This window comes from Thalassophryne amazonica, chromosome 4 (assembly GCF_902500255.1).
Source record: "Thalassophryne amazonica chromosome 4, fThaAma1.1, whole genome shotgun sequence".
In the NCBI taxonomy this organism is placed as follows: Eukaryota; Metazoa; Chordata; class Actinopteri; order Batrachoidiformes; family Batrachoididae; genus Thalassophryne; species Thalassophryne amazonica.
In genome coordinates, this window is record NC_047106.1 from 108,343,763 (window position 1) to 108,359,741 (window position 15,979).

At 40.8% G+C, this 15,979-nt stretch overlaps 1 protein-coding gene across 1 annotated transcript in view; it reads left to right on the forward strand.

The window, feature by feature from the left end:
- nbeab (neurobeachin b) overlaps positions 1 to 15,979 on the forward strand; it is a 1,103,372-nt gene that overhangs the window by 530,733 nt on the left and 556,660 nt on the right. Inside the window, exons 15-17 of the mRNA XM_034168398.1 lie at positions 2,387 to 2,449; positions 4,190 to 4,287; positions 4,722 to 4,814. Of these exons, the coding sequence (XP_034024289.1) occupies positions 2,387 to 2,449; positions 4,190 to 4,287; positions 4,722 to 4,814 (254 nt within the window). The remainder of the gene's footprint in view (positions 1 to 2,386; positions 2,450 to 4,189; positions 4,288 to 4,721; positions 4,815 to 15,979) is intronic.

Sequence of the window (15,979 nt, forward strand, 5' to 3'; positions counted from 1 at the left end):
GCCCTGGTGGCTCCACAAATTTTTTATGTGGAGGTACTAACGGGGTGCCGTGTTGTCCTTATGTGGTGAAACTGTAACATTTGGGGCGGCCATATATGTGCACACTGTGGTGATAAAGCCTGCAGTCAGCCATTGCCTGGCTAATGCAACCTCCAGGGGGTGATGTAGCACCATCAAATTTGGCTCAACAAAGTGCCAAAGAACAGCAGCTTGATTTTACATATCTTCTGCTTTTCATTGCTACAACTTAAAATGTTTTAACTTCGTATTGTGGGAGACAAAGATAATCGTGACACACCTAGACTATTTAAAAGATTAGGAATTAAGAGTATGAATTTCTAAGTAGTTTTTGCAAACTCATCATAATTTATGAGTATGCAGTTCAGTGATACAAACCATGAGTTGTGTTATTGTGGTGAGAAGCGATAAGTGACAAATATTAGTTGTTACAGCTGGAATGTGATATTGCTTAAGTTACCATTAGCATGTACAAAATTTAAATATGCAGTTCATGTCACAATATACACTCAACAAAAATATAAACGCAACACTTTTGGTTTTGCTCCCATTTTGTATGAGATGGACTCAAAGATCTAAAACTTTTTCCACATACACAATATCACCATTTCTCTCAAATATTGTTCACGAACCAGTCTAAATCTGTGATAGTGAGCACTTCTCCTTTACTGAGATAATCCATCTCACCTCACAGGTGTGCCATACCAAGATGCTGATTAGACACCATGATTAGTGCACAGGTGTGCCTTAGACTGCCCACAATAAAAGGCCACTCTGAAAGGTGCAGTTTTATCACACAGCACAATGCCACAGATGTCGCAAGATTTGAGGGAGCGTGCAATTGGCATGCTGACAGCAGGAATGTCAACCAGAGTTGTTGCTTGTGTATTGAATGTTCATGTCTCTACCATAAGCCGTCTCCAAAGTCGTTTCAGAGAATTTGGCAGTACATCCAACCAGCCTCACAACCGCAGACCACGTGTAACCACACCAGCCCAGGACCTCCACATCCAGCATGTTCACCTCCAAGATCGTCTGAGACCAGCCACTCGGACAGCTGCTGAAACAATCGGTTTGCATAACCAAAGAATTTCTGCACAAACTGTCAGAAACCGTCTCAGGGAAGCTCATCTGCATGCTCGTTGTCCTCATCGAGGTCTCGACCTGACTCCAGTTCGTCGTTGTAACCGACTTGAGTGGGCAAATGCTCACATTCGCTGGTGTTTGGCACATTGGAGAGGTGTTCTCTTCACGGATGATGCGAAGGAGATGTGTTGCACTGCATGAGGCAAATGGTGGTCACACCAGATACTGACTGGTATCCCCCCCAATAAAACAAAACTGCACCTTTCAGAGTGGCCTTTTATTGTGGGCAGTCTAAGGCACACCTGTGCACTAATCATGGTGTCTAATCAGCATCTTGGTATGGCACACCTGTGAGGTGGGATGGATTATCTCAGCAAAGGAGAAGTGCTCACTATCACAGATTTCGACTGGTTTGTGAACAATATTTGAGAGAAATGGTGATATTGTGTATGTGGAAAAAGTTTTAGATCTTTGAGTTCATCTCATACAAAATGGGAGCAAAACCAAAAGTGTTGCATTTATATTTTTGTTGAGTATATTTGAGAAAACTCAGCACAATTTGTGGTGGATGCTTGAGGTTAAATGTCTTGGTGCATGTGCCATATGTTTTGTAACCACAGCAAGCTTTAATGACCATCTGCAATTGAAGCAGTCCTCCAGGGAATGTTGGGGTAGCTCAGTTAATGCACCATGTTTGCTTGACTCTAATCCTGTGGGATAACCTCAGTGTCTGCAGACAGTGGGAGAGGTCAAGGGTTCAGTGGTTTGGGAAGTCTGGGCTGTCATGCACTGCAAAACTAAGCCAACTAACCAATGATGAAAGTCATATGTTGGTGCCATAGATATAACAGCACAGACAACAAACAGCACCTTTATTTATTCATTTATTTTTTTAATTCATTTTGAGCTGCAGAGTTGTAGGAGAATTATTGCAGTTACAAGCTCTATAAAGCATCGCATAACATGAGTAATTTGAATGCTGGATACAGTTGTATCAATTATGCTTCTTATCCAAGCACAGCTGAAGCATAATTTACTGGAGACCAAAACATTAACAGCTCTTCTTCCAGTAATTTTTTCCTCAGAGGGTCTACTTTTTAATAATGACAATTCAAAATTGCAATTTACTACATGACAGTTTTTGAGTTTTTGTACTCTGCCCTTACTGTCATGCTTTTGTTCAGAATATTTTCATAATGTACCACACCTGTCAATTGATTCTTTTCCAGTCCTTTGGCCAATATAGTTTTTAATTTTTTTTCTCAATTTTGCATTCTTTCAGGACAGAGGTGTGAAGGAAGATGAGCTACAGAGCATTTTGAACTATTTGTTAACAATGCACGAGGTACGTAGAGTGTAAGACTGTCTGTAATCAAGTGTTCTTAACACGTTGACTAAAATGGAATCAGTGACCTAATTGCAGCACTTGGGAAGCTGAGTGATTCGGGGTCTCTGGGTTGACAGTTGTCTTGGATTACAAATAAGATCCAGGCTTTCAATATCTGGACTCTGCCATCAGATGTATATCTCTGTGTTAAACTTGTACAGACAGTCTCCTGTCTCACCGGTGACATTCTTGCATCTGGTTCCTCTGTCTTTGAAAATGACAATGAAGGCTGAGTCTTGGTGCTTGGTGGTCAAAGCTGACTACTCCATATCTTTAGTATGAGGTCTCTTCAGAGGTTGCTTGGTACCACTGGAATGACTTTATGTCAAACAAAGAGCTCCTTAGCTAAGATGAGGGAATGTCAATCATGTGACCTGTTTCACTGGTCATGATCCAGCACGCAGATGGCCCAGTGCTGAGGACCTCACTGCTGCAGCAGATCAATGGTTAGTATCAAGAACTGGTTGCCATTCAAGACCCAGAGCGGCTCCATAGAGGGGGTCCATGTGGTGATGTGCAGCACCACCACATGAGCTAAACTGTTGAGTAAAATTGCAGCAGCGCTCTTTGATGTGACGTTTATGGGCATAACTTGGTGTAGTATATTGCAATGTTTCACCTACTGTATTATAGGCCTGGTGAGTTGCCAAGCCAACAAGAAGCGTCGCCAAGCTTGAAATATTTTGTTAAAAATGCCAACGAATACAGCCAAATATCCTTAAATTTGGATCTCAATAATCATTTCAGCACATCGGGAGTGTTTTGGTTCTGGTATTCTCTCACACAAATAATCTTCTGTGGTGTAATATACTACTCGTAGTATTATATTATATTATAGTATTATAGTGATTCAGTTGTCTTATCATCTTAGTGTGATCACCTGACAGCAACATGATGTTAAACACTCCCGCTGCTATCTGCATCAGTACAGTCAGAGCTTTCAACAGAAGGTATCATAATCTGACATCTACTCCACAGATTTTGACTTGTAAAATAAAACGTCAGACACTAGTCAGATAACATTAGAAAGTCAGACATGAACGTCTACCTCTGTGTACACTGATCCCACCTGTGTGGAGTTTGCATGTTCTCCCCGTGTTCAGATGGGTTCCCTTGAGATGCTCTGGCTTCCTCCCACTTCCAAAGACATGCAGGTTTAGGTAATTGGAAACTTTGATTGTAGTTTTGTGAATGAGTTTTCTCTCTATATGTGGCCCTGTGATAGACTAGCATCCTATCCAGCGTGTACCCGACCTCTCGCCCTGTGACTGCTGGCATAGTCTCCAGCCCCCCGTGACCATTAATTGGAGTAATTGAGTGTAGAAAATGATGGATGATGCAAACTGGTACTTAATGTGCACCCTACACTGGATAGCCTGTACACATTACAGAACAGAGAAGCAGCACACAAGAAGAAAACTCTTTAGATTTCAAAATACATATTGTAAAAATCTCTTTCCAAAATTATTAAATTGTTGCTCCACCCAGTATGTTGACCTATATTTACTGTTGTGGTGGACATTTTGCTCAGTATACAATGTGTTGGTTTCGTGTGCCGCAAACGTTCGAGATCACATTTTCTGTTTGATGTTGATTGTTATTTCGTCCAAAATTTGTCAGTTAAGTGAGCACAGCACTCTGTCTCTACTGTACCTCTCTGTCTGTTTCTGATTGTTTTTCTACTCTGGTTTGATGCAGGATGAAAACCTACATGATGTTTTGCAGTTGGTAGTAGCCCTCATGTCTGAGCACCCAGCCTCCATGATCCCTGCTTTTGACCAGAGGAACGGGATACGGTAAGCCCCTCAGGGAAATACACAATCCCTTCACTGTTAAGGCACAAAATAAAGAGGAGATTTTACAAAATCTCTGCTGCTGCTCTGCCACTATGTGACACATGAATAATTCATTTGTTCAATGAGTGGAAAAAGAAAAAACACTCAGAAAAGTAAGTTTTAACATATTGATTTCACAGTAGACGCAGACAATCACAGTTAACGCTCTATAAAATATAAACACAGCCCGTGTACAAGTGTATGTGAGTTCCAAGGAATTCATTGTGGAAAAGCAGTTGCTTTCATTCAGACATTCATTTATTGCGAATGTAAATTAACGTTGAATGTAAGTGGTTGTCAGCTAACCAGTGCAGGAGCTTTTCATCAGTGAAGCCATATCTTAGTCTGTCAGGAATGTGTGCTGTTGCCAGCTTTAGCTTCTTCTTTTTTTCCAGAGTCATCTACAAGCTCTTGGCCTCCAAGAGTGAAAATATTCGAGTGCAATCTCTCAAAGTCCTTGGGTACTTCCTGAAGCATTTAGGACACAAGTAAGTAACTCATTCAACTTTACACAGAGTTTCATTCTTTTTATTTTCTTTTTTTAACCAGATGGTGATAGATTCACAAATCTTAAAGTTCAGATTTTTCAACATGGGGAGGAGGGCGACATGATGCGATATTGCGCCACAAACGCGCCAATCGCATAGGGATTACATGGCAACCTGTTGCTGCTGTCGCTCGCATCACGTGCGGTGTGAATGCAGCTTAATGCTGCGAGCCGGCAGCAGGGACAGCGGACTTCACCTATGTGGAGAACGTGGACAAGAGGATCCAGATTTGTTTTTTTTGTTTTCATTGTCTGTGAGGACATCAATGGAACTTGAGAGACGCAGCTCAGTGGACATCATTCTGTAAGTCCGTGAGTGGTTGTTCGTGCTTTTCTTCTTCTTTATTTATTTAGTATTTATAGCTCTTTTTCTGCCTGACGTTGGGGAAATTGGACTTGGAGAAGGTGTATGATTGGGTACCCTGGGAGATACTGTGGGAGGTGTTGTGGGAGCATGGAGTGAGGGGGTCCCTTCTCAGGGCCATCCAATCTCTGTTCTCACAAAGCGAGAGCTTTGTTCAGATTCGCTGCAGTAAGTCGGACTTGTTTCCGGTGGGGTTTGGCCTCCAAAAAGGCTGCGCTCTGTCACCAATCCTGTTTATGATATTCATGGACAGGATATTGAGGTGTAGTTGGGGGGAGTAGGTTCTTCTGTTTGGTGGTCTCAGGGTCTCATCATTGCTTTTTGCAGATGATGTGGTAATGTTGGCTTCATCAGCCTGTGACTTCCAGCACTAATGGGATCGGTTCACAGCCACGTGTGAAGCGGCTGGGATGAGGATCAGCACCTCTAAATCTGAGGCCATGGTTCTCAGCAGGAACGAGATCTTGTCCCAAGTGAAGGAGTTCAAGTACCTCGGGGTCTTGTTCATGAGTGAGGGGACAGTGGGGCGTGAGATTGACCAGAAAATCAGCGCAGCAGGGGTGGTATTGCATTTGCTCTACCGTACTGTTGTTACAACAAGGGAGCTGAGCCAAAAGGCGAAGCTCTCGATCTACTGGCCAATCTTCGGTGCTACTCTCACTTTGGTCATGAGGGTTGGGTCATGACCAAAATAACTAGATCACAGGTAGAAGTGGCCAAAATGACCTGGTAAGGATGCCCCCTGGGTGCCTCCCTAGGTAGGTGTTACATGCTCATCCAGTTAGGAGGAGACTCCGATGAAGACCCAGGACTAGGTGGAGAGATTATATCTCCACACTGGCCTGGGAATGCCTCAGTATCCTCAGTCAGAGGTGGTTAATGCGTCCCAGGAAAGGGAAGTTTGGGGTCTCCTGCTGGAACTGTTGCCCCCTTGACCTGGTTCCGGATAAGTGGTTGAAGATACGTGAGTGAGAGTCAAGGGAATTTTCACAGCCTCTTTCACATAATAATTATGTAATAGTCCACATCCACCCTGAGCACTGTGTGTGCAAAGTGTGGTTATTTCAGCCACACCAGTGCTGCTGAACATCCGTGAGATTGCTGTGTGGTATTCACGTGCAAATCCTTGTGCCTCCAAAGACAGCGCCAGTGCCGCTCGACGTTCGCATATGTGCTGCGCAGCATGTAAGTGGCTCCCATGCGGTCTGTGTGCAAATTGCTTGAGATTTACGGCTGTAATTTTCTCCGCCACACTGGGTGGCATTCAGCGGACAGTCGGCCATCAGGTGCGCACGTGAGATTCCACGTGAGAAAGTTATCACCTTTTTGCCTGTTTTTGAATGATTTTGTGTCTCTGCCTCATCTCCACCAGTAGCACATCAGTGAAATACTACTCTAACCACTCATTTGACACAAACTAATTCCAATGGTACCCAAGGATCCTCTACTAAAGAGAACTAGTACTGAAAATATCCAGTCATTGCCTTTGGTCAGTGGATAGCATTCAAGTCTCACAACTATACAGCAAGACAGGTAGCACCAGACTTGGACTGTATTCTCCTGATAAGATACTGTCCAACAACCTCATGACTCCATAGGCCCTTCCCAGGGATCTCTCAATCTCAAAGGAGGAAGACCTTAGAGACATGAATGTCAGTGCTGAGACAAGTGAGTGCCTTTCACTACATACAAATACACTTCTGATGGCTGAATCCAGTAAGTCATAAAAAGCCTGAATCTTAGTCTTGAGACAGAACACTCGCAAACCCAGACACTCAGATTCCTCACTTAGCTTCTTAAATATCCAACTCAGTCACTGGTTTCCACAACCCTACCCAACACCCAGTCCATAAGTAAGTTCCTTCATCTGCTCCCTTGTTTTCACTCGGGGTCATCACCACTGCAGAACCAAGGCGAATCTGCATCTTGATTTTGCGCCAGTTTTACGCTGGATGCCCTTCCTGACACAACTCCACATTACATGGAGAAATGTGGCAGGGATGGGGTTTGTATTGTGAAGCAGTACTAACCACTCGGCCACCACCCGTGCTTGTTCTTATTAATGAAATTTAAAATAATGTTTATATCTTCAGAAAAATAAGATTGAAAATATCAGCATATTAAACATGGGCAACAAGCCATTAGTGTGCACCTCTAACCGCAAACACAATTTATGTTGCATGGATAGCTTCTGGGAAAGATCCACAGACGTTTCTCACAATCTAGCTTCATAAGCTTTGGACTACAAGCTACTGCATAAGCTAGCTTCAGGTTTTTCATCCCAATGGAGCACACACAACACATTCCAAATTTCACTGACGAGTGCTGATTAATTCTCCGCAGATATCTTTCAGAGTTTCTATAAATCCTGTAGCAATAGTTGTTCTCATTTGCTGTAGTGTTATAATTACTATTAATTAGAATAATTTACATACAGTTTTGTTTATGGCATATTGAGTTTCTAATTATGTGAAACAGAAAGTTGAAAGAATTTACTGTGTCCTGGTGGCCAAGATAGCAGCTCTAAAACAGAATTAATTATTTTCCATCCTGTTACTTATTCTCATCTAGTTCATACCAGGATGGGATCATATGATTTCTATGCTGTCACCCATCAAACATGACAAAAGAGAAGGATGGTAATTATTACAACAGGTAGCTGAGAACTCAAGTCTTTAGAGATAAACAAAAAGTGGACCCTCATCACTGTCTGAAGTTTTGATTAATTTATTCCACTCCAGAAAGTCATTTCAATTCCTCTTAGTTTAGTTCATCTTGATGATCATATATTCATGTACGGTGCATCCGGAAAGTATTCACACTCACTTCACTCCCTCTGTATTCTGCCATGCAAGTATTAAAACACAAGTATTAAACAGTGTAGGAGCCAGATCACAGCCTTGATGAATGCCAGTTTTCACTGGGGAAAACTGCAGTCTCTGCCTCTGCTCTATTCAGCACTCACAGTTGACTTTGTGGGTGTGAAGCCAGACTGTTTCTATCACTGAGCAGCAAGTAGCTGGAACTGAATTTTATTAACAATAATCCTTGCAAGCACCGTCCCCTGGCACAGAGACCAATCTAGTGAAAGGTAGCTTCAAAAAACAAGCCCAGTATTATTACAGCCTGTTATGGCCTCAGTGTTAACATGCTATAAATGTATTAAACTGAAACCATTTGTGGAGGTGGAGGTTTTTTTGAAGGAGGAATTACACTGCAGTACTGATTTGTGGTGTAATAGATCATAGTTGATCCATGTGGATCGTCTCCACAGTTCAGCACACACGGAAACTACAGATTAATTACAATGTTTACATAAGAGTGTCTAATGCAGATTCATGTCATTGTGAGTTGTTTATAAATTAGTGACTTAAATTTTGATTTGCATTTACATGAACAGAGCTGATTAAAAACATGCAGCCTCTGCCATCTCATGCTCCACTGCCTGCTGCAGGCTTGATGCAATTTTGGGTCCAAAATCATTGCTTGTCCATTGCTTCTTTCTTGTGCCCTTGTGAGCCCACTGAAACAAGTGCCAACTGGTGGAGCCAAGGTTGCTGAAAGTCCACTGAGCTCCAGAAACAATTGAGTTTTCCTGACTTTTGCAGAGTGGTGTGTCTACTGGGTGGGACCAGTGTATTTATCCTGAACATGCTTTATTAACAAAGTTATGATTGTTACCCTCCCACCAGATAATATATGTCTTTTTGCAAAAGAATTTGAAGTTAGTCTGCTCCATTTCTTCCTTTTTTCGTACTTTTTCTGATTTTGACAAAAGCTGTTTTATTCACTGGTAGTGTTCATATCCAAATATAATATAACGAATAAGGATTTCATTTTAAAATGTTAGTTAAACATTGGACACCTTGTTTTCATTCAGGACTACACGCAAAGGTTGATTGTTTTTATTGTTTTTTAATTTATTTTTGAAAATGGAAAGCAAAGTAGTAACTTGCCTTCAAATCTGCTCTGAGAAGGATCCATGAGTTAAAATGGTCCGTGATCCGATCCAGTCAGTGCAGTGGCGAAAATCACAATCCTGAATGGAAAAAAAAAAACAAGATGCTTGTCAAGTACTATGCATTTTTTAAAACAAGCCCAAAACAGTGAGACACAATTTAGTATGACTAAGACATTAAATCTGCTGAAAACCTTTAAAAAAAAAAAAAAAAAAGAAATCAGCCAGTTATCCCATATCAGTAAGTAAAATGCGTGGTCACATTTGACCTTTAAAAATGTTCAACTTCTTTTCGGTGATGCATTATATCACTGGATTGTATTAAGTCACTCACTAACTCATCTTGAACCGCTTATTCCAATTAAGCCTCATGGGGGCTGGAGCCTATCCTAACAGTCATGGGGCATGAGGCGGGTGCACCCTGGACAGAACGCCAGTCTGTTCCAGGGCCACATATAGATGAACAAACTTATTCACACCCACACGCACAGACAATTTAACATTTCCAATTACCCTAACCTACATGTCTTTGGATGGTGGGAGGAAGCAGGAGCACCCGGAGGAACCCACGCAAACATGGGGAGAACGATGCAAACTCCACACAGAAAGGCCACAGGTGGGAATCAATCCTATGACCTTCTTGCTGTGAGGCAACAGTGCTAACCTCTAAGCCACCCTACTGCCCTGTATTAAATCATTTTTGGCAAATACAATTATTAAAAAAAAAAACAACATCGCTTGTCTTTGTATTGTGTGCAAGGCAGTCCATCCACAAAAGTATTCTAAAATTATTTTTAAGAAAGTGACTGTTCTAACTTGAAAGAAAAAAGAAATGGAAAAAAAAAATCACATTTGGCTGTCACGTTTGTTACTTTCCTGGGGAAACTTTAATAATTTTATTTATCTGAGGATTTTTTTTTTTTGGTATTGAATTTTTAATTATTATTATTTTATGAGAAACAAATTAAATTTTGTGTAATTGTATAATTTTTTAGTCATTCAAAATGAAATCCTTCCACATTTTCAACCATGTAGCAGTGTTTTGCACTGAGCTGAGTGTGGATGTGCACGATCTGTCTGAAGCAATAAGGTGTCTGAGGCATGTGCGTGCCTGATCTCGCAAACCCAAAAATAAACTTGGCTTGTTTGAGTTTGAATGGTTTCATTCGAGGAACCAATTGTCCTTTTAATTGATGAACATCGATTTAAGCTTGAGTTGTCAATTTTCTTCTCTGAAATCTCTCATGGTTGTAAATTGCTAAGCAAAACTGTTTCCATGGTTTGAATGTCGGATGGGTTGGGGGGGGGGGGGTAACTGTGTCTCAACCAACTTCACATAAGAGAAAGGTAGAAAAGGTCCATATCACTTTTTAACAGAATGAAATAAATAATGAAATACCTGACATGATGTTGACATATCATTTGTCAGCTGCCATTTGGAAGAAGAAGAGGTGTCTTTGGGTAGAATATTTGTCCTTCAAAATCCAGGTTGTACTGTCGGTGTCGATAAAGCAGAGCTGGACGTTGTGTTGTGGCCTTAACAGTGGACAGTCAGGGGCTGTTGATGTCACTGATGCCTGCGGAAATGGAAAGAAAGAAAAAGAATGACAGGGTGAAATCATGCTTCTTCACCCCAGGCATAAGTGAAAAGATTCTCCTCTCTGGGGACACTTCATGAAGATCTTTCCTTCACTGTGTGCATTAATGCAGCACCTTTCATACATTTTAAAAAGAAATCCGACTTCAGTATGAGCTCCAGTGCAGCCAATAAAGTATTCAGTAAAGATCTTCACTGCTTTCTTAAGGTTATTAGTTCTTGATAATTAAATTAGTCTGACTACTTTGAGATAGCAAGTGCTGTGTTTGCATTTAATTACTTTAAACTAAATCAAACCCATCGTACCTACAAGTTATGACTTCCACAAATGTGATCTGCTTATCTCTTCAAAAGAGCAGAGCAGTTGAACTGCTTTTTTTCTTTTTAAGCATAGCACAGTTTCAGTCTTCAGTGGGAAAATAGTGTTCCTTCACATTTATAGTCAGGCCAATAATTATTTGGTCAGTGACCCAGTTTTTGTAATTTCTTCTCTGGAGTTGAATTGAAAGAAACAAGATGTGCTTGTTGCATATTGTAGACTTTCAGCTTTCATTCTAGGAGTTTAAATAAAAGCTCTCAGTAGCTATTTAGGAATGTGTATACATAGTGCCTTTGTTTTCAGAGACCATAAGTAATTGGACAAACTCAATATAAGAATGTTTGTGAACACAAATCGTCACTTTCCAGCCAGGTTTCTTGAGACGTTAGGGGATGGATACGTGAACATTTCCAAGTCATTAAATATGTCTTTTTACTTCATTTACATCAGTTATGAAGAAATACAAACAGTATGGAATAGCGTAATAAATCTGTCAAGATTATCCAGTTCTCAATAACTGAGTGACAATGCAAGAAGGACACCAGTGAGGGAAGCAATCAAGACACCCATGACAACTCTGTCGGAGTATTGGCTTCTGTGGTTGCGATTGGAGAAACTGTGCATTGTGCATCACCAGTTGCACAGATTTATGGTGGAATGTAACACAGAGAAGGATTTAAGGAGAAGACATAAACTTTTAGTTCCAGTTTTCCAGAAGGCACATGGGAGACTCAGCATAGATTTGATATGTTTTCTTGTTTGAAAATCCTTCTCTGTGCTGGTCCACCATAAAGCTGTCATTAGTAGCCTTGAACTCCTTAACTGTTTTGATGGGTGTCTTGGTGGCTTCCATCACTAGTCTCTTTCTTGCAGCTTTTGATAACTGCCTACTCCAGACAGATTTACTATAGTATAAATACTGTTGGTATTTATTAATGATTGATGTGAATGACATCCAAGATATAATTGAAACTGTTATTTTGAAACTGTTAATGTCTAAAGAAAATAATGAATTTTGAATGAATTTATTTTATTCAGTGCACATGCACACATACTTAACAACAACAAAGAAAAGACCAAATCTCTCATTAAACAAAAACAAAACAAAAAACAAAACTTTTCCAGTTTTGTGCGGTCGAAGGGGTGTAGGTTGAAGCAAAAGCTTATAAACACCCACCCTTCAGTGAGGAAAATAAGTATTTGAACACCCTGCAATTTTGCAAGTTCTCCCACTTAGAAATCATGGAGGGGTCTGAAATTTTCATCTTAGGTGCATGTCCACTGTGAGAGACATAATCTAAGTATGATTTTTTTTAATAATTTATTTGTATGTTACCGCTGCAAATAAGTGTTTGAACACCTACCAACCAGCAAGAATTCTGGCTCACACAGACCTGTTAATTTTTCTTTAAGATGCCCTCTTATTCTGCACTCTTTACCTGTATTAATTGCACCTGTTTGAACTTGTTACCTGTATAAAAGACACCTGTTCACACACTCAATCAATCACACTCCAACCTGTCCACCATAGCCAAGACCAAAGAGCTGACCATAAAATTTTATTACAGAGATTAGAGCATGCCATAGGTATTAAAGGTACTGCGCTGCGGTGGTTTGAATCATATTTATCTAATAGATTACAATTTGTTCATGTAAATGGGGAATCTTCTTCACAGACTAAGGTTAATTATGGAGTTCCACAAGGTTCTGTGCTAGGACCAATTTTATTCACTTTATACATGCTTCCCTTAGGCAGTATTATTAGACGGCATTGCTTAAATTTGTTACGCAGATGATACCCAGCTTTATCTATCCATGAAGCCAGAGGACACACACCAATTAGCTAAACTGCAGGATTGTCTTACAGACATAAGGACATGGATGACCTCTAATTTCCTGCTTTTAAACTCAGATAAAACTGAAGTTATTGTACTTGGCCCCACAAATCTTAGAAACATGGTGTCTGACCAGATCCTTACTCTGGATGGCATTACCCTGACCTCTAGTAATACTGTGAGAAATCTTGGAGTCATTTTTGATCAGGATATGTCATTCAAAGCGCATATTAAACAAATATGTAAGACTGCTTTTTTGCATTTACGCAATATCTCTAAAATTAGAAAGGTCTTGTCTCAGAGTGATGCTGAAAAACTAATTCATGCATTTATTTCCTCTAGGCTGGACTATTGTAATTCATTATTATCAGGTTGTCCTAAAAGTTCCCTGAAAAGCCTTCAGTTAATTCAAAATGCTGCAGCTAGAGTACTGACGGGGACTAGAAGGAGAGAGCATATCTCACCCATATTGGCCTCTCTTCATTGGCTTCCTGTTAATTCTAGAATAGAATTTAAAATTCTTCTTCTTACTTATAAGGTTTTGAATAATCAGGTCCCTTCTTATCTTAGGGACCTCATAGTACCATATCACCCCAATAGAGCGCTTCGCTCTCAGACTGCAGGCTTACTTGTAGTTCCTAGGGTTTGTAAGAGTAGAATGGGAGGCAGAGCCTTCAGCTTTCAGGCTCCTCTCCTGTGGAACCAGCTCCCAATTCGGATCAGGGAGACAGACACCCTCTTTACTTTTAAGATTAGGCTTAAAACTTTCCTTTTTGCTAAAGCTTATAGTTAGGGCTGGATCGGGTGACCCTGAACCATCCCTTAGTTATGCTGCTATAGACTTAGACTGCTGGGGGGTTCCCATAATGCACTGAGTGTTTCTTTCTCTTTTTGCTCTGTATGCACCGCTCTGCATTTAATCATTAGTGATTGATCTCTGCTCCCCTCCACAGCATGTCTTTTTCCTGGTTCTCTCCCTCAGCCCCAACCAGTCCCAGCAGAAGACTGCCCCTCCCTGAGCCTGGTTCTGCTGGAGGTTTCTTCCTGTTAAAAGGGAGTTTTTCCTTCCCACTGTCGCCAAGTGCTTGCTCACAGGGGGTCGTTTTGACCATTGGGGTTTTTACGTAATTATTGTATGGCCTTGCCTTACAATATAAAGCGCCTTGGGGCAACTGTTTGTTGTGATTTGGCGCTATATAAATAAAATTGATTGATTGACTGTCTAAGGACACCAGGGACAAAACTGTAGACCTGCACAAGGCTGGGATGGACTACAGGACAACAGGCAAGCAGCTTGGTAGAAGACAACAACTGTTATGATTTATTTATTAGAAAGTGGAAGAAACACAAGATGACTGTCAATCTCCCATTGTCTGGGATTCCATGCAGGATCTCACTTTGTGGGGTAAGGATGATTCTGAGAAAGCTCAGAAATACACAGGAGGACCTGGTCAGTGACCCGCAGAGAGCTGGGACCACAGTCACAAAGATTACATTAGTAACACATGATGCTGTCATGGTTTAAAATCCTGCAGGGCAGCAAGGTCCCCCTGCTCAAGCCAGCACATGTCCAGGCCTGTTTGAAGTTCAGCAGTGACCATCTGGATGATCCAGAGGAGGCATGGGAGAAGGTCATGTGCTCAGATGAGACCTGAATAGAGCTTTTTGGAATCAACTCCACTTACCATGTTTAGAGGATGAGAACAACCCCAAGAAAACCATCCCAACCATGAAGCATGGGGGTGGAAACATCATACTCTGGGGGTGCTCTTCTGCAAAGGGGACAGGACGACTGCATCGTATTGAAGGGAGGATGGATGGGGTCTTGTATTTGGAAAACAACCTCCTTCCCTCAGTAAGAGCATTGAAGATGGGTCATGGCTGGGTCTTCCAGCATGACAATGACCCCAAACACACAGCCAGGGCAACTAAGGAGGAGCTCCGTAAGAAGCATTTCAAGGTCCTGGAGTGGCCTGGCCAGTCTCCAGACCTGAACTCAATAGAAAATCTTTGGAGGGAGCTGAAACTCCAAACCTGAAAGATTTGGAGAAGATCTGTGTGGAGGAATGGACCAAAATCCCTGCTGCAGTGTGTGCAAACCTGGTAAAAAACTACAGGAAACGTTTGACCTCTGTAATTGCAAACAAAGGCTACTGTACCAAATATTAACATTGATTTTCACAGGTGTTCAAATACTTATTTGCAACAGTAACATACAAATAAATTATTAAAAAATCATACATTGTGATTTCCGGCTTTTTTTTTTTTTCCGATTATGTCTCTCACAGTGGACATGCACCTAAGATGAAAATTTCAGACCCCTCCATGATTTCTAAGTGGGAGAACTTGCAAAATTGCAGGGTGTTCAAATACTTATTTTCCTCACTGTATATGTACACTAATAACAACAGGAACAAGCAAGCAAAAACAAACAAACAAGCAGAGCAATATAGATTAATCGGTGAACTAAAATATCTCATCACAACATAGCAAACAATAATACAATGCACAATAAAAAGTAACAAACTCAGTTAACCTGATTGATCATTGTTTTATAAAGTCTTTTTAACCCAACTAAAGTACTGCATGATTTAATGCTATCAGAACAGTTATTCCAAATTTTGACACCTTTTACAGAAACCCGACTCTTAACAGCGGTTCGAATCATTAATCTATCAAATACTAGTGTTCCTCTCAAATTATAGCTGGACTCCCTTATTTTGAACAGATCCTGGACATGTTGAGGCAAAAGTTTATTTTTAACTTTATACATGATTTGTATTGTAATATAATCAACCAAGTCCCAGAATTTCAAAATGTGTAATTTGACCTCAGCCAAAGCCTCGGTTTGGCTGAGAATATTATTGAATATTGTTATTTAGCTTGTTCAATTACTGATAGGTTCTGAAGCTGGGGACATTATGTGTGCAAATGGCTTTAATTAAATCTACACAAGCACATCTTGACTGTTTAATGTTAACTCCACTGTGGTGGTGGCGTACAGAGACAGAATTACAAAAAATGAAAAAGAAG